Source organism: Gopherus evgoodei, chromosome 6 (genome assembly GCF_007399415.2).
Source record: "Gopherus evgoodei ecotype Sinaloan lineage chromosome 6, rGopEvg1_v1.p, whole genome shotgun sequence".
NCBI lineage: Eukaryota > Metazoa > Chordata > Testudines > Testudinidae > Gopherus > Gopherus evgoodei.
The window spans coordinates 28,178,091-28,196,430 of NC_044327.1; the positions used below are offsets into that span (position 1 = coordinate 28,178,091).

Consider the following 18,340-nt stretch of genomic DNA (forward strand, 5'->3'; position numbering starts at 1 on the left):
CTTAGTTCAAAAACTAATTCCTCCTACCCACCCTGCTCCATGATGCCAAAGCTGCGTTCTTTACGTACTGTATATAAAATGTTATGCAGCAGTGGTCTGACTGAAGAAAAAAGCCTCCAAACCTCAACCATTAGGCACATGCCAGAATGAAAATGTGATTTCAAAGAAATAATTTTGGTATTACAAGGCTATATAGTTAACTCAAGGCTATATATTGCACCAAGAAACTACCACTCTACTGCCTCTATAGTCAACATGTTCACTTTTAAGTACAACTGCTAGAAACTTACCTCTAGTAACTCATCTGCAATCTGTAACCTTCCATCTTTTCCAGCTGCCCCATTTGGATCAATTCCCACTATGAAGACACTCATCCTGGACCGGTCTTTGTTGCCAGCAAGGCTAAGTCCCAAACCAGTCCTTCCTTTTTCCAGCTCTATCATGTGCAGGTCCCCTGGTAGATTTCCATAACGCTGTGTGATCTTTTCTAAACGTAAGGGGAAAAAAGGTTGGGGGAGAAGGGCTTGAATTCATATTAGAACCCTTTACAAGTCATTCAGCTAATCAGCTTTAGTGCGCAACAGGCATTATCCAACAACAGAATCCCTGCATCCCTGAAGCAGCACAAACTACTCCCTTTTTCAGCTAAAACTAATGTCACTTGTAACAATGCTTCCCAGTTGCTTGGGGGCTGGGTTTAAAATGAACATTTTAAATTATTTTCTCTGGGTTTCTTCCCCGATACCAATAAATAAAACATCTTTCACATGGACACATGGCTGGTGAGACAAAGGCAGCTGGGAGACTATGGGAGTTAGCCAGTTGAGCTCCTCAACAAACCCCTTAACTTGTAGGTACTCTGCAAGAAAGAATCTTCAGTGGCAGGAAAACACTGCACTGCTAACACCACTGCTACCTCTTCCTTGGCCTGTACCTGCGGAGTCCCTGCCCAGCCAGGCATCCTGATCCTGTATGCTTCCACTCAGCTCATGGTCTTGACTTGCTGGGAATGCAACCTGCACATCCTTGCTGAAGAAAGCCAGGAAGGGAGAAACACTCCCAGTACAAGAGGAAACTCTTGGTGGCGTCACTCAGGAAGCAGGTAAGAGAGCTGCAGGAGGTGTGGCTCATTTGCCAGAAGCACAAGGACATACTGACGGGATGTACATGAAGACGTCCAGGATGGATAATGTAGCCAGCTGGAACAGAATACAGCACCACCAGGGGAAGAAGGAGAACCAGCTGCTCTGGGGGGAGAAGATTGGCTGCTAGCCAGCTTGGGCAGCAGAAAGTGCTCCACCTCACTCCAAGGTCCTACTTCCATTGAGGTCAAGAAGTGATATGCTGTACAGAAAACAGGAGATGAGCAGGGCACAGTGGCTGAGGAAGAGCAGCCAACTCATCCCAAGGCTGGGAGGTTCATGGCCACCACACCCAAGAGAAGGAGATAAAGGGGGCTAATGGTCAGGGACTTCCTTTTGAGGGGGATGGAGGCATCCGTCTTCTGACCTGATGTCCCAGGAAATGTGCTGCCTGACTGGAGCCTATGTCTGAGACTTTGTGGAAAGGCTGCCAAGGCTCATCTGTCCCTCTGACAATTATCCCATGCTGCTCACTAATGTGAGAATTAATGATACTGACAGGTATGACTGAGCAGATCAGCATAAATGGTGAAAAATAGGAAACATCATGGTGGGGGTCCACTACAGACCACCAAATCAGAAGGAGATGGATGAAAGATTTCTAGAACTACCAAGAGAAATATCCAAAACACAAGCCCTGTAATAATGGAGGAATGTAACTAAAGAAATATCTGTTTGAAAAGTAATCCAGCAAAAGCAAAAACATTCAGTACATTCTTAGAGCATACCGGGGACAACTTCTTGTTGCAGTAAGTGGCGGACGTAACCAGAGGGCAACCATGTTAGACTTGTTTCTTATCAACAGGGATTAATTAGCTGCGAATCTGAAGCTGGAAGCCAATCTGGGTGAAAGTGAACATGGAATAATAGAATTCATGAGTCTAAAGCATGAGCGTAGCAGTACAAGGATTTGAACAAATTCAGAGAACTGATAGGTAAAATTCAGGGGAAGAAAAACTAAGGCAAAAAGGAGTTGAGGAGAGCTGACAGTTTCTCAGAGACAACATTAAAAACACAAGAGCAACCTTTTCCAATATGAAGGAAAGACAGGAAGAACAGTACAAGGTCAACATCAGAAGTTCTTTAACAATCTGAAAATAAAAAAGGAATCCAGAAAAAGTGGAAACGTATTCATCCTTAGCAATTTTTCCAAAAGAACAGCACAAGGATGCAGGGACAAAATCAGCAAGGCTAAAACACAAAATGTATAGACATCAAAGGCAAAAAGATGGCCTATAAAAGCATTAAAAACAAGAGAAAGAGGAAGGAAAATGCATGTCCACTACTGAGTGGGGAAGAAGAGCTAATAATGGATGACATCAAGATGGCTAAGTTGCTTACTGCCTAATTTGCTTCAGTCTTTACTAAAAAGGTTAATTATCGCCAGATATTTAATGCAATTAATATTAACAATAAAGGAGAAAGAACACAAGCCTGGATGAGAAAAGAACAGGTTAAAAATATTTAGGTAAGTTAGATGTATTCAAGTCAGCAGGACCTGATGAAATTCACCCTAGGATGCTTAAGGTACTAGCTGAAGCAATCTTGGAACAACTATCTTTGAAAACTCATGGAGGCCAGGTGAGGTCCCAGAGGACGGGAGAAGAGCAAACACAGTACCTATCTTTTAAAAGGGAAACAAAGGGGGACCAGGGAATTATAAACCAACCCATCTAACTTTGATACCTGGAAAGATTCTGGAACAAATTATTAAACAATTTGTACATATGTACAGGATAATAGGGTAATAAGTAACAACCAACATGGAATTGTCAAGAACAAATCTTGCCAAACCAAACCAATATCATTTCCATCTTTAACAGGGTTACTAGCCAAGTGGATGGGGGTGAAGCTGTAGATGTGATACATCTTGATTTTAGTAAGGCTTTTGACAGTCCCAAATGACACTCATATAAGCAAACTAGGGAAATCTGATCTAAATGAAATTACTACAAAGATACATTCATAACTGGTTGAAAGACCATATCAAAGCATAATTAATAATGGGAGGATATTGCTAGGGGTCTCGCAGGGGTCTGTCCTGAAACCAGTACTGCTCAAAATTTTCACTTATGACTTTGATAATAGGGTGGATCGTATGCACATAAAATCTGTGGATGATGCCAAGCCTTGAGGGATCACAAGCATTTTTGAGGACAGGATTAAAATTCAAAATTACCATGACAAACTGGAGAAGTAGTCTGAAATCAACAAGATGAAATTCAATAAAGACGAGCGAAGAACTTCATTTAGGAAGGAAAAATCAAATGCACAAATACAAAATGGGGAATAACTGGCTAGGTACTACTGAAAAAGATCTGAGATTATAGTTAGGGCCCTACCAAATTCACGCCAGGAAAACACATCATGGACTGTGAAATCTGGTCTTTTGTGTGCTTTTACCCTATACTATACAGATTTCACAGGGGAGACCATGGTTTCTCAAATTACGGGTTCTGAGCGAAAAGAGATTTGCAGGGGGGTGGGGGGGCAAGCCTGTAGCAGCACAGAAGTAAGGATGGCAATACCATACCAGCCCATCCTTATTTCTGTGCTGCTGCCGGCAGCAGCTCTGCCTTCAGAGCTGGACTCCCAGCCAGAAGCTGCCCTCCTCCAGCTGCCCAGCTCTGAAGGCAGCACTGCCACCAGCAGCAGCGCAGAAGTAAGGGTCGTTGTACCACAATCCCCCCTACAATAACCTTGCGATTCACCCCCCCACACACAACTCCTTTCGGGGCAAGGACCCCCACAATTACAAGACCAAGAAATTTCAGATTTAAATAGCTGAAATAATTAAATTTATTATTTTAAAAATCCTACAACTATGAAATTGACCAAAATGGACTGCTAATTAGGGCCCTAGTTATAGTGGATCACAAAATGAATATAACAACAATGTAATACAGTTGCAAAAAAGGCTTATATTTTAGGGTGTCATATGTAAGACACAGGAGGTAATTGTCCCACTAATTGGCACTGATGAGGCCTCAGCTGGAATACTGTAATCAGTTCTGGGCACCATACTTTAGGAAAGTTGTGAACAAACTGAAGTTTGTCCAGAGAACAACAAAAATGACAGAAGATTTAGAAAACCTGACTTACAAGGAAAGGTTGAAAAGAATGGAACATTTTGAGGGGGGAGCTGACAACAGTCTTCAAATATGTTGAGGGCTGTTACAAAGAGGACGGTGATAAATTGCTCTCCATGTCCAAGTAAGGACATGTAAGAGAGTAATTGCCTTAATTTGTAGCAAGGAAGATAGAGGTAAGGTATTAGGAAAACATTCTAACTATAAGGGTAGTTAATCACTGGAAATAGGCTTCTAAGGGAGGGTCTGGAATCCTCATCACTGGATGTTCTCACGATCAGGTTAGACAAACACCTCTCACAGATAGTCTGACAAGGTGTGCCTGGCCCTTCATGACCCCTGAGGTCCTGCTACACCCACCTCTGGAAGGAGCAGTGAAGATGGGTCCTCCAGGCCTGCCTAGAAAGGCTGCACAGAAGCAGCCAATGAGAGCCCAGCAGGCTCAGATAAAAGAAGCGGCAAGGTCTGAACAGGTCAGTCCCTGGCTAGAACCAGAGAGGCAAGGAAAGTGCCCCACTCTAGAGCCCTGCAGCAGGACTGGAATCCCACAGGACCGCTGCCATAATAGCGGGAGTGGGATAAAAGAAAATCCCATGCAGGGCTCTACTCCACTCTGGTCAAAAGAGTTCCTTGGGCTGCATTTGATAGGAGCTCTAGCCTTAAGGTCTGGAACAGAGGTAAAAGAAGAGACCAGATGGGAAGAGGCCCAGGGAACATCGCAGCAACCAACCAAGGAAGCAGTAAGTGGCTGCTGTTTATAGGGTCCATAGGTTGGGACCCAGAGTAGTCAACCAGCCCAAGTTTCCCCACCAGCCACTGAGAAAGTGACCTAAGGCCTGAAAAGGGAACAAGGCTTGGTTAGAAGACCGAGTGAAGAGCAGGACTTAAAAGGCTGAAGACACTGGTGAGGGCTGACATTTTGTTGAACTCTGCTACGTGAGAAGGGGTTCATCCATTTTGACTCTGTGACCTAGCTGGAGCGCTGAGTCACTGAAGACCTGCCTAGCAAAGTCAACAACCTACAATAGGTGTCCAGGAGCAGGAAAAGGTCCGAAGTATCAGCGGGCAGTCAAGATGTGAGTGCCCCCCATTACAGATGGTCTAGGTATACTTGGTATTCACTCAATGTGGGGGAACAGACTAGGCAACCTCTCGAGGTCCCTTCCATTCCCACATTTCTAGGAGTGTTTGGTTTCCCCCCTCCCCCCGAAGATTTTTTCTAAAAGCACTAGACCCCCTGTCTGCCCACGCACATCTATATTTTAACTGCAAGTGAGATTACATTCAGATAACAGAACTGTATATGCAATTACAATGGGTGACATATACTACATTAAAACTGTTATTGCAGTTCATTATGTGCAAGGTAGAACCTACATTTACCAGGACCAGCATCGAAACTGAATGCACAAAACAAGGGCACATGATTTTGTGTTTCAAGAATGTGCGACTGTCCAAGCAAAAGTTAAAAGCTGAAAATAACATTTTATACCCAGATAGATGAAAATGAAGGAGTTCAACTTGCACCCCAACCTACTCCACATCATTACTATTTCAATGCTGAGCATTTCAAATAGCACAAAAAGTAAACTTACTCCAGCTGTAACCAAACTCATCATCATCTTCCACATCCTCTTCAGTTTTGCTGGAAGATGACTGTGCAATTTCACAGTTCATTTCTGAAAATGCTGAAGGAGGGGGCAGAGGCAAGTTACTAAATGAAGTCTTTTCTGGTTCTGAATCTGACTGACTGGACGCCTGTGGAGAACAAGAAAAATGCTGTGGCTAAATATATGCAGACTCTAGAGCAGGGCAATCTAGTACATGAAAATATAAAAATGGCAATGACTATAGCTTTGAAATTTAAATACCAAGCACCAGGAATTCTCAACAAAGCACATAGCATACAGAGGCATCAGGATATCAGAGATGTAAAGAACACTAGGCAAGAAGGACTAATGTATTTTTAAGCGAACAGAACTGACATTAAAAGCCCAATTCAGTGAAGTTTTGTGTGTTGCTCTTTGCCTGAGAAACAACCTTGTGTGAAAACTGAATTGAATATTTTCTATATCCAATTTGCACAGATTTTCTATTTTATGTCTAAAAAAAAAAACTAAGTCACTAAACAATTTCTTCTGCTATGATTTTGTATATATACAAATGGGAAAGATGGAGGAAAGGAGTTAAGGTAGTATTGAAGAATCTTGTAAAAAGAATATTTAGTTGAAATGTTGGTAGAAAGGCCTATTTAAAAAAACAAAACAAGTGCGAAGAACACAAGAATACCTTCTTCCAAGTCCTTTACTTGTCTTCTATACAACCTATGAACAGTCATGTCACAAAGGAGAAAGAATTGGCGTAAGGGGAGGGGGGGAACAACTCTTGGTCTTGTGATTCATTTCGATTAAAAAAATTAAAACAAAACTACTCCTCTACCTCGATATAACGCGACCTGATATAACACGAATTCGGATATAACGCGGAAAGCAGTGCTGCAGGGAGGTGGAGCTGTGCACTCCGGTGGATCAAAGCAAGTTCGATATAACGCGGTTTCACCTATAACGCAGTAAGATTTTTTGGCTGCCGAGGACAACGTTATATCGAGGTAGAGGTGTATATGCACGCAAATTACTACTGTAAATCATGGTCATACCCTCAACTCCTTAGTCTGGCAAAACTCTCATTATACAGTCAGATACTTACTATAATCTAAATTGTGGGAGCACTCTCTGAAAAACTCAAACACTGATGTGCACAGGGAAGGTGATGTTTCATAAACCACACTTATTGCAAAACAGTTCCTAAACTTCAGAATCGGTGTCGGGTGGCAGCAAAAGCACATATTAGCATTCATGCTGTACTTTTATGCTTAAAATGCATATTCCTAACTGAAAAAAGTAAGTAGCAGAATGTTACCTCAAGGTGAGGGTAGAGGAGTTCCAGAAACTCAATAAGCACTTCCTATATATTCACTGGAGGCCATATAACCTTAAATTAATGCAGGTGTTTGTGTGTGTGTGGGGGGGGGGGTGTACACAAAGATTAGGGAAGGATATGAAAAGACGGTTACTCACCTTTGTAACTGTTGTTCTTCGAGATGTGTTGCTCATATCCATTCCAGTTAGGTGTACGCGCCGCGCGTGCACATTCGTCGGAAAACTTTTACCCTAGCAACTCAGTGGGCCGGCAGGTCGCCCCCTAGAGTGGCGCCACCATGGCGCTTGATATATACTCCTGCCGGCCCACCCGCTCCTCAGTTCCTTCTTGCCGGCTACTCCGACAGTGGGGAAGGAGGGCGGGTGTGGAATGGATATGAGCAACACATCTCGAAGAACAACAGTTACAAAGGTGAGTAACCGTCTTTTCTTCTTCGAGTGATTGCTCATATCCATTCCAGTTAGGTGAATCCCAAGCCTTACAAAGGCGGTGGGGTCGGAGTGAAATGTGGCAGAATAAAACTGCTGAGCCAGAGGCTACAGCCTCTCTTGACTGCTGAACCAGGGCATACTGCGAAGCAAAGGTAGGGACCGAGGAACAATGGAGCTTCGCGACAGATCTCGTGGGTAGAAACACGAGCCAGCAAGGCGGCAGATGAAGCCTGAGCCCTGGTAGAATGCACGGTGATGTGGCTTGGGGAAATATGAGCCAAATCATAACAAGTGGGGATGTCCGCCATCACCCCAGATGAGATCCTCTGAGAGGAAAACAAGCAAGCCCTCCCTTTGGCCCGCTACCGGGACAGAGCTGGGGCACCTTAGGAAATGGTTATGTCAGCACAATATAATGCGAGCACTCCACAGATGTCCAAGGAGTGCAACGGTTGTGCCCATTGCGTTGAGCTGTGGGTAACATGAAAGGCCAAAACCACCTTAGGGAGGAAAGCCGGGTGCGGTCATAACTGCACCTTGTCTTTGTGAAACCTAGTGTACGGCGGAACCCCCGTAAGAGCTCTGATCTCAGAGACCCGTCTGGCCAAGACTAGGTTGAGGTCCCAGGTCGGGGCTGGGCGGCGCACCCGAGGGTGCAAGCGCTCTAAGCCCTTGAGGGACCTCGAACCCATAGAGCGTGAGAACACTGAACGTTCATCTCAGCCTGCTGGAAGGTAGAGATGGCTGCTGAGTGTATCCTCAGCGATGATACCGCCAGGTCCTGCCGCTGAAAGCCAGAGGCAGGCCAAATAGAGGGGATCAAGACCTCAGCAGGAGCAAGATCGAGCGTATTGCAGCTGTAAAAGAAACGCTTCCACCTGGCCCGGTACGTTGACCAGGTGGAAGGCTGCCTGTCACCCCGACTCAGGTACGCAGCAGCCACCGTGAGGCGAAGAGGCTGCAGGTCCGAGTGACGAAGCCTGTCGTTGCCCTGAGAGATGAGGTCTGGGTTGACAGGCCGAGCAACGTGGTATGTCAGTGCTGCCTGGACCACTCTGGAGTGATCATGATGATGCGCGCTCTGCCCCTGCGGAGTTTGAGCAGGACCTAATGAACCAGTGGGAACAGTGGGAAGGCATGATGCAGTCGGCCTTTCCACGGCATCAGGAATGCGTCCAAGATCGATTCCGAGGAGAGACCTTGGAAGGAGCAGAACACCTGGCATTTCCTGCTCTCGCGGTGAGCGAACAGGTCTGTGTGAGGAAACATCTCCACTTCCGGAAAGCGGGACGCCTCACATGGGGCAGAGTGATCACTGGTAAGACAGGAAAGACCTGCTGAGTCAAAGAGTTAAGACGTTCCGAACGCCTGGGAGAAAGGACGTCGCCAGCTCCATCGAGTGGGCCATGCAAAAGACCCGGAAATGGATGGCCTCCTGACAAAAAAGGGGGGAGGATTATGTCCCCCCTGAATACTTATGAAGCACCTGGCCGTTGTGTTGGCTGTAAACACCGAGATACAACGGCCTCGCAGCTGCCGCTGGAACCCCTGGCATGCCAGGCGGACTACTCTCATTTTTGGGGCATTGATGAGGAATGCCAGCTCCCTAGAAGACCAAAGGCCTTAAGCTCGGAGGTGACCATGAGCACTCGAGCAGAGAGATGATGCGTCCGCCGTCAGGGGCAGTGAGGGCTGGGGCGGATGAAACCGCCTCCCTGTCCACACCAAGGAGGGAGTTAGCCACCACTCTAGGGAGCCTAAGGCGTTCGAGGGAACGGTGACTACCATGACCATTGGCTCCCTGTCCAAGCGGTACGCCGAGGTGGGCCGGACTTGGAGAGGACGGAGGCGGAGCTTGGCGTGTTTGGTTACAAACTTGCGGGCAACCATGGACCCAGGAGACTGAGACAAGAACGAGCTGAGGTCGTTGGGAAAGCCTTCAGACCTCAGATGATTGTTGCCATCGTCTAAAACCGCAGTTGTGATAAGCAGGCTCCGGCTAGGTAGGAGACCAGGATAGCCCCTAGGAAGCCCAACCTCTGCGTGGGAACCAGAGTGGATTGCTCTATAGTAAACAGCAGGCCTTGACCTGTGAATAAGACCGTGACGATGCCCACGTGCTGAGTGGTTTGTGTCTCAGAGTCTCCTCGGATAAGCGAATCGTCCAGATACGGAAAAAGGCATATCCGACATCAGCGACGGTAGGCGGCGACTATGGCCGTAAACCGGGAGTATTGACCGTTGGCTATAAAGCGGAGGCATCTCCCGTGCGGAGGGAAGATGGCATTGCGAAAGTACGCGTCCTTCATATCCAGGGCGGCATAGTAGCCCCCAGGAGGCAAGGATGGAATAATGGTTCCCAGGGATACCATGCAGAACTTCAACCTTATCCTAAACCGGTTGAGTCCGTGCAGGACCAGGAAGGTCTGAGACCTGTGTTCGAGTGGGGGACTAGGGCATAACGGGAGTAAAACCCCTTGCCCCTTTCGTCCACTGAAGGGGGACAGGGCTGGAGCAAATTAAAGGTGGTACCTATGCTCCATCGTGCGCAGGACCCAGCGATCTGAAAGTAACTGGGGCCATGCCAGGAGAAAGCGGGATCGGGATCCCGTCCTGCAACTGGTACACCGCCCTCAGGTGAACCTTGGAAGGTCCGTCTTTGGCCCCAGTGGTAATTGCGAGGGACCTTGACTATGGCTCTTTAGGGGTCCTGACGTTCGTCTGCGACCACCTTGGCCTTGCCGTTTGCCAGAGTTCTGCCTCTGGCTAGGCACAGAGTATGGCGGCTGGGGCCAGAAAGGCCTGCGTTTGGTCGCTGGCGTATACATGCTGAGACGCATTAGGACCCTATTGTCCATCAGGCTTCGCAGTCTGGGGCTGTCTCTGCCGCGAAGATGCCTTTACCAACAAAGGGTAAATCCTGAATGGCATACTGCAGCTCCGGCCGGAGGTTTAAAACCTGAAGCCATGAAATGCACCTCATGGTGACACCCAAGGCCAGAGTGCTGGCCGTAGAGTCTGCTGCGTCCAACGAGGCCTGGAGGGACGCTCTGGGAACCTTCTTTCCCCCGTCCTCCAAGACGGCAGCGAACTCCTGGTGGGAGTTTTGAGGGAGAAACTCCTTCACCCAGGTGCTATAATTATCGCAGCTAAGCAAGGCTTGTTGCAGGGCCCCTGCAGAGTACACCTGGCGGCCAAGCAGGTTCATTCGCCAAGCCTCTTTCTGCTTCGGGGCTGGCGCCCGCTGGCCATCATATCAGGATCGTGGTCCTGAGCATAAAATCTGCGCATATGGGATGACACGGATGCGTGTCCGGACGGCCATGGAGGTACTAAAAGAAGGCACAGGCAGAGTCTCTGACTCATTCGGACCTTGCCCAACTCGGCACCGGGGGCCGGCACCAGGAGGCGTATCGGTACCTGGAACGAGATCCAGATCCGCAACCAGAACGGTGTCGGGAGGTCGACCGAGATCTCGAGGCTCGGTGAAAGGCTACAGGAGTCAAGGTACCTGCCACGGTGCCAGGAGTCGGAACGGTGCCGATAGCGGGTCGGCGAACGGGATACCGCCCGGTGCAGCGAGTGCGACCAGTACCGAGGAAAACAGCACCGGGACTGCCAGTGGTGTCCGGCGTGCCGACAGGACTTGGAGTGTCTGCGGGACCGTGATCATGAACGGTGCCGCTCTGCTGTGCTGACAGAGGACAGTCACCTGAAGAGACTGTATTACCCGCACCGGCGGTGCCGGGGTCAGGCAGCATTGACTCTGTCATGGCACTGAGAGCCCTCGCCGTTGGTAACGTCTCCGGCGTGAAGGGAACAGCAGGCTCAACCACAGTGCATACTGGGGAGCTGTCAGGCACCGGATTTGACGGCCCTCGTGGGACCGGGATCAACGGTACTGAGGTCATCAGAGCTTCGGTAGGTATTGGTGCCGGGCGATCCGAGTTAGATAAGCTGTCTGGCTGCGGTGTCGTCAGCACGGAAGCAGCGGGAGCAATACGCTCAACCACGGCGCGTGCTGGGGAGCCGTTGGGCACCGGATTCGATAGCCCTTGTGGGACTGGAATCGACGGTGCCGACGTTGTCGGTGCCTCAGAGGCGTCGGTGCCGGGCAATCCGACTTAGACTAGCCCTCTGGCTGCGGTGCCGTTGGCACGGAAGCAGCCGGAGCAGTAGCTCAACCACGGCGCGTGCCGGGGAGCCATCAGGCACCGGATTCTACGGCCCTTGTGGGACCGGGATCGACGGTGCCGACGTCGTCGGTGCCGTAGCAGGTGTCAGTGCCAGGCGATCCGACTTAGACGAGCTCTCTGGCTGCGGTGCTGTTGGCACGGAAGCAGCAGGAGCAGTAGCTCAACCACGGCACGTGCCGGGGAGCCGTCAGGCACCGGATTCTACGGCCCTTGTGGGACCGGGATCGACGGTGCCGACGTCATCGGTACCGCAGCAGGTGTCGGTGCCGGGCGATCCGACTTAGACGAGCCCTCTGGCTGCGGTGCCGCTGGCACGGAAGCAGCAGGAGCAGTAGCTCAACCACGGCGCGTGCCGGGGAGCCGTCAGGCACCGGATTCTACGGCCCTCGTGGGACCGGGATCGACGGTGTCGACGTCATCGGTGCCGTAGCAGGTGTCGGCGCCGGGCGATCCGACTTAGACGAGCTCTCTGGCTGCGGTGCCGCTGGCACGGAAGCAGCAGGAGCAGTAGCTCAACCACGGCGCGTGCCGGGGAGCCGTCAGGCACCGGATTCTACGGCCCTCGTGGGACCGGGATCGACGGTGCCGACGTCGTCGGTGCCGGGCGAACCATCTTAGACGAGCTCTCTAGCTGCGGTGCAGTTGGCACAGAAGCAGCAGGAGCAGTAAGCTCTAACACGGCGTGAGCCGGGGAGCTGCCAGGCACCGGATTCAGTGGCCCTGGGGGACTGGAATCGACGGTGCCGATGTCATCGGTGCCTCTGCAGGTGTCGGTGCCGGGTAATGCAACTTAGGCGAGCTCTCTGGCTGCGATGCAGGTGGCACGGAAGCAGCGGGAGCAGGGGGCTCAACCACGGCGCGTGCCGGGGAGCCGCCAGGCACCAGCAGGAATCGTAGGCTTTCTCGACCTCGGAAGAAGGGAGCGGTGCCGAGTCGACATCGGTGCCGGCGACGGCCGGTGCCGAAAGGCCTTGGTAGTACCGGCGGGGTCCGGTGCCGAGGAGGCGCTTCTGCCCGCCGCTTGAACATCGCTCGGCACCCAAGGTGGAGGGGTAAGTGAAAGTCCCGCACCTTTTTGTTCTCGGCTTAAAAGCCTTGCAAATGGGGCACTTAGCTGTCAAGTGTGATTCCCTGAGGCACTTCAAACAGGAGTCATGTAGATCTCCCTTCGGCCGCGGCTTCTGGCAGGCCGGGCCCATTTTAAAACCCGGTGAGCCATGCATGGGCTCCGGCACTGGGCTCATGGAAGGGGCTACTTCCTGAACCCCGCTAACTAAACTAACCATGTTAGCAAAGAAAACACGTATAACTATACAAATATATATATAAAAGGGTTATAACTGCGTAACTATATACGAGAAATACGAGTAGCTAGGGAAGTGGAGGTCAGCTAAGCCACGCTCCACTGTTCCAACGACCGACACGGGCGGTAAGAAGGAACTGAGGAGCGGGTGGGCCGGCAGGAGTATATATCAAGCGCCATGGTGGCGCCACTCTAGGGGGCGACCTGCCGGCCCACTGAGTTGCTAGGGTAAAAGTTTTCCGACGAATGTGCACGCGCGGCGCGTACACCTAACTGGAATGGATATGAGCAATCACTCGAAGAAGAACCGACTGATTCAATGTAGTTTACAATTACTAACTCAGAGTAATGCATCATTTTAGTCTTGTTCTTTGTGAGCAATGGAAGTGCCTAAAATGTTGCAGTACTGAAGACAATGATCAAGACAACAATAAGATGGTTTGCTATCTAGTAGCTCTGGAAGGATGGGTGTACCTCTGTATGTACGAATCAATTCCAGTGAATTTATCATTAAAAGAAAGTACAAAGTGCCATATATTGATGAACAAGGAACGTTTCCTTATGTCTCACTATATGTACATGTATAAACTCTGTTTTAATTTGAAGCAAATGCTGATATGCAAGCAGATAAAAGCTTGAAGTCTTCTCTGCAAGCAGAGTAAATCAAAGTCCTAACAACAATTAAAAATGTACAGGACCAAATTCTTTCTTCCAAAGTCATTTGAAGGTATGCATGCATCTCTGAGGACAGAATTTGGCCCTTTTATTTACATACAAGACCTTTGTTCTCTGAATTGGGCCCTATACAAAAGGTAAAAAATATTTTGACTCATAACATACCGAAATGCAAACATCTGACAACACATGGAGCCTTTTGGCTACCCATGTAGCTCTAGTCACAACAAGCATGTATTTATAATGGCAGTGAATGGACAGCAGTATCACTTTCAATGTTGCAGACCGATCTGGAAGGAAGATCGGTACTTTCCGAAATTACCACATGCCACGTACAAACAGGCATCAACAAAACACAGCACAAAAAGGATGCGACACACAATCACAAGTTACTGTAACTTTCACATAGAGACAAACCTTAAACGGTGTGGGGGCAAAAGGGTTAGTTGGGGAACAATGGAAGGCAACCCTAACAGTAACAGAAAACAGCAATCCATATACTACAGTACCTTCGACAATATGTAGCATTAGCAATGTGAACTAATGTATACATATTTTTAAATGACAGGTGTATTTTGTAAACTGCAGTAAATTCACACATTTTATTTTAAAATGGAGAAAACTGTTTACATGACCTAATTAACTCCTGATTCAGCAAGTATCTTACTGAATCAGGGCCTTCATAATTTTCTTCACAAAAATCTGGCAGAAAAAGCAAAAAGATGCCGTGGGAGTAGGGTTCAGATAGGGGTGGTTTTCACTTTTCTAATATTTGCAAGAATGTAAGTTTTTGCATGTAATTATGTGCAACATGATTTTTTTTGTAACAACTGCTTATTTAGAAATTATAAGCAATTACCTCTGTTACACTTCTATTCTTCTTACTTCAGAACTGTAAGTGTGGGCACAGTTTTCAAAAACATACATATACAGTTATATAGCCAGTCCACGCTCTTTATACATTTTGAGATTGTTATGAGATTAAGGGAAAAATACAAAAATTGAGGAAGCACAGATTTATAACTGAATTCATTCCCCAGATGCATGAGGAGCGATAAGTGACTGTGCAAAATCAGAGCTGTGTGCATGTACATGCAGATAGGATTTCGTCTTTAATTAGGGATGCGTTAGAGGTCTAGTCTCTCCCTTCACATGCATAACTTGCATTAGCACCAATCATGAAGAGAAGAATCTAACTTTTCTAGATTTCCAAAAAGTGTTGGCACCCTGCTGGTGGTACAGTGCAAGAATTTCCAAAAAAGTTGTCACCATCTTACAATGTGAGGTACTGACACATTGTTCATGGCAAAAATAAAGTAGGAAACCCCTAACCACACACATGCAGAGAAAGGACCGACATACAAACAAATGATGATAAAATACCTCTGCCATTGAGAAAAGCCATTTCAATATTAGGCTGAGGTTTTCGAAACTACCAAACTCCTCTAGGGGGCTCTGAAAATATCAGTCTTAGATCTTATGATTACATAGCTGGCATTTGTACAATACTTCTACACATTCTTATTTATCATGGAGAACTTCTATCCTCACCAGCACAGTATTTTACCCAAATGTGGTAAAAACACAAACACAGAAGGACACACAAGTGACGCAGAAGCACATAAATAACGTTCGGTGAACCAATAAAGACAATCAGATGTCATCCAACCTTGTTAGTGTTGAACTGAGGAGAATCAGCAAATGGATTAGTGCTGCTGATGGTAGCAGGCCCATAGAAAAGGTTGTGCTGCTTGAAAGGCAGCTAAAAAGAAAACAAAAGGAACTAAACAACAAAGAAGGGAGGTTTAAAATAAAACCTTGTGGCTTATAGAATAGACCACACAGTTTCTTGTGTTAAACAATGCCCATTTCACATGCTATGCTAAAAGACATCTGTAGGCGAAGGCAGGCAAGGCTGTACATTTACATTCGCTTCATACACATTGGTGACATTAAATGATGAGTAGAAGAACAGTCTACCAGTTTTATCCTCCCCATATGTTATGGTCTTCTTTCCTCATTCTATAGGAAGTATGAAGCTAGTATTTCCACTATTATATATAGTGAGGATTTCTAAAGGCACAAACAGCAGTCAGGCACCCAACTCCCACTGAAAGCCAACAGGAATTAGGCACATAAGTGCCATTGGTACCTCCAGAAATCTCCCCCTATAGTCTTTTGATCCAATCCTCATGGTCCTTACTTAGATAAAACTCCCACTGATATAAACGGCAGCTTTTTTGCTAAATAAGGAATTCAGAATTGGTATACATAGCATAAAAGCACATTCATACACATACTTAGTGTCTTAAAATTTCATGAGTGAGAAGATGAAAAATTTGCCTTCTTTCATTATTATCTGACGATAGCCAAATGATTCAATGGATCTATATTAGAATGTCACTAATTCGCATTTATGACCTGGATACAAATTCTGCAAATCAGGAAAAGAACAAACATAAGAACAATTTGTGGAAAAGGTAGCGCAAAATTTAGTTTGTGCTTTTATTTTGACAAGTAAACAACAGCATACTAATAAATGGGCAGCAGGATATTTTGCAGAAGTAATTAAGTTTTAGTAATACAGGATCTTATAGCATACTGTCATTAAATATGTGCAGCTAAGTGAGAAGGACCACTTTTTTTAGTAAACTTTATTGGGTTTATGGCTTAACAAAATAAGAATTAGCTGGCTTTTCCTGAGACAATACTAGTTACTTTCCTCTTCTCACTTACCATCAACATTTTTAACCTTTGTTTTATGCCACTGATGCAGTTCTCGTACTGTATTGCAAGATCAGAACTGTTTTGAAACAAACGTGCTCACTTAAAAGAAAGAGGCAACCACTCTGATGTTCTGTAGTAGATAGGAGTGTCCTAAATTCATGCAAATAAGTTCTACAAGGGAACCGGCTGCTATGCTGGCCAAAATTATTTGCAGCTATGAGCCTAACACTGTTGGAAAACAGGCAGCACAGTGCTTAGAAAGGAACGCCTCTTGTACCACAGTTATATAATCAAGACATGCTTAAATAATGGGTAAAAGGAAAAGTGCAAACTTTAGCACTGATAAAGAAAAAATAATAAAAAAACAGCAGGAGAATTTTCAGGGGGGAAATATATATCAAAAATCACTATTTCCTGGGCCTGTCTGCACAGTGGAGTAATGAACCTTATGGGGTGTGACTTATAGAACCTGCTGGGTGCACACTAAAGGTTCCCTACCCCCTCTGATGCACTAATGGTGTGTACTGCTGCTCTGTACAGAAAAGCCCTTCATCTTGCTGTGTAAAGAAATCTCTGAACCAGCTAAAACATTTGCTATTAAAAAAAAACAAAACACCACAGAATTAGAAAATTCAGTATTCATATTCAGGCATCAGTTTACCAAATAACATTAATCTAATTTGCCAATGTAACATTTCTTGGATCTACAGTATTTTACTGTTTGAAAGGCAGAGCGATGTTAAGACAAGGGATCCATTGTGACAATGCCACTCAAACTTGACAGAGAACATTTTCCCTATAAGAAGAATTTCCATTTACACATGCAATGTCTTCTGGGTAGTATTTGTGAAATTAATGTTCCTATGTAACAATCAGATTTCCCACCTGCATTAAGAGTTTAAACTATCTTGACGGAGTGTTATATAAATAAAATTAGCATAACACATATTTTGAGCTTAAATAATTAAGCTCCACTATTAACACAGAAAGTCAATCCCAACCATTCATATTTGTGCCTCGGATATTTCTGACATAATGATTTGTCAACTAAAAGATACTGGCTGCCCTGACTTCAATCCCATGCCACTGTGTTCAAGTTATTGAGGCAGTGCAAAGGATAAATCAAGATGCTGTTTAGAGAATTACCTTCCATTTCATGTAATCTAAAAAAAAGACTGTTGTCAACAATACCATTGTGCAAGAAAGCACACATCTACATAGCACAACAGAAGGAACCATTATCATAAAAAGTATTTAGTTACTTGAGCAAACAAAGCATTAAAAAATGCATAAGGGTGAAGCCCTGCAATGTGGCTGGAGATACACTCATCTCAATCGGTAATTCTTAAAAATAACCAGAGCAGAATCATTATGCATCACAGATGTGGCCCATAACTGCTTTCATGGAGAACTACTAAATTTGTTTCCAGCAGACACCACAGCCCATTCATATTATCTGGGCCACACTCTAATCTCCATGTACAGTATCTTGATGAAAAAATCTGACTCTCTTGAAACAGTCATTTTTAGTAGATGTGTTGTCACACCATATTAAAGATTGTTATTGTCTGCATGCAGCTAGCTGTCTGGATGAGTACACATGAACGAAGACTGGAAATTCCCTCGTAGGTTCTTACTATATGTACAGATATAAGTTCCAAAACATTAAGATAGTAAAAAGTGTTGTTTTAAAAATTATATCACAAAGCATGTGTACAGTGAAAAGCACGTGCAGTGCCTTGCTTTACATACAAAAGTATGGATATTTTAATAAACAATCTATTTTAAAATACAGCAAAGCTAGTCAGGGGGTAGAGAAACAACAGGGAAAATTGTA

General features: G+C 46.2%; 1 protein-coding gene across 21 annotated transcripts in view; it reads right to left on the minus strand.

Annotated features, from left to right (window-relative positions):
- Positions 1–18,340, minus strand: part of MPDZ (multiple PDZ domain crumbs cell polarity complex component) — a 136,785-nt gene that overhangs the window by 24,885 nt on the left and 93,560 nt on the right. For 15 of the 21 annotated variants that reach the window (XM_030566726.1, XM_030566728.1, XM_030566734.1 and 12 more), the window contains 3 exons: positions 15,446–15,538; positions 5,827–5,989; positions 291–487 (listed from right to left, as the gene is read on the minus strand). In XM_030566726.1, the coding sequence (XP_030422586.1) occupies positions 291–487; positions 5,827–5,989; positions 15,446–15,538 (453 nt within the window). The remainder of the gene's footprint in view (positions 1–290; positions 488–5,826; positions 5,990–15,445; positions 15,539–18,340) is intronic. The other 6 variants (XM_030566743.1, XM_030566742.1, XM_030566740.1 and 3 more) reach the window with 1 other exon arrangement.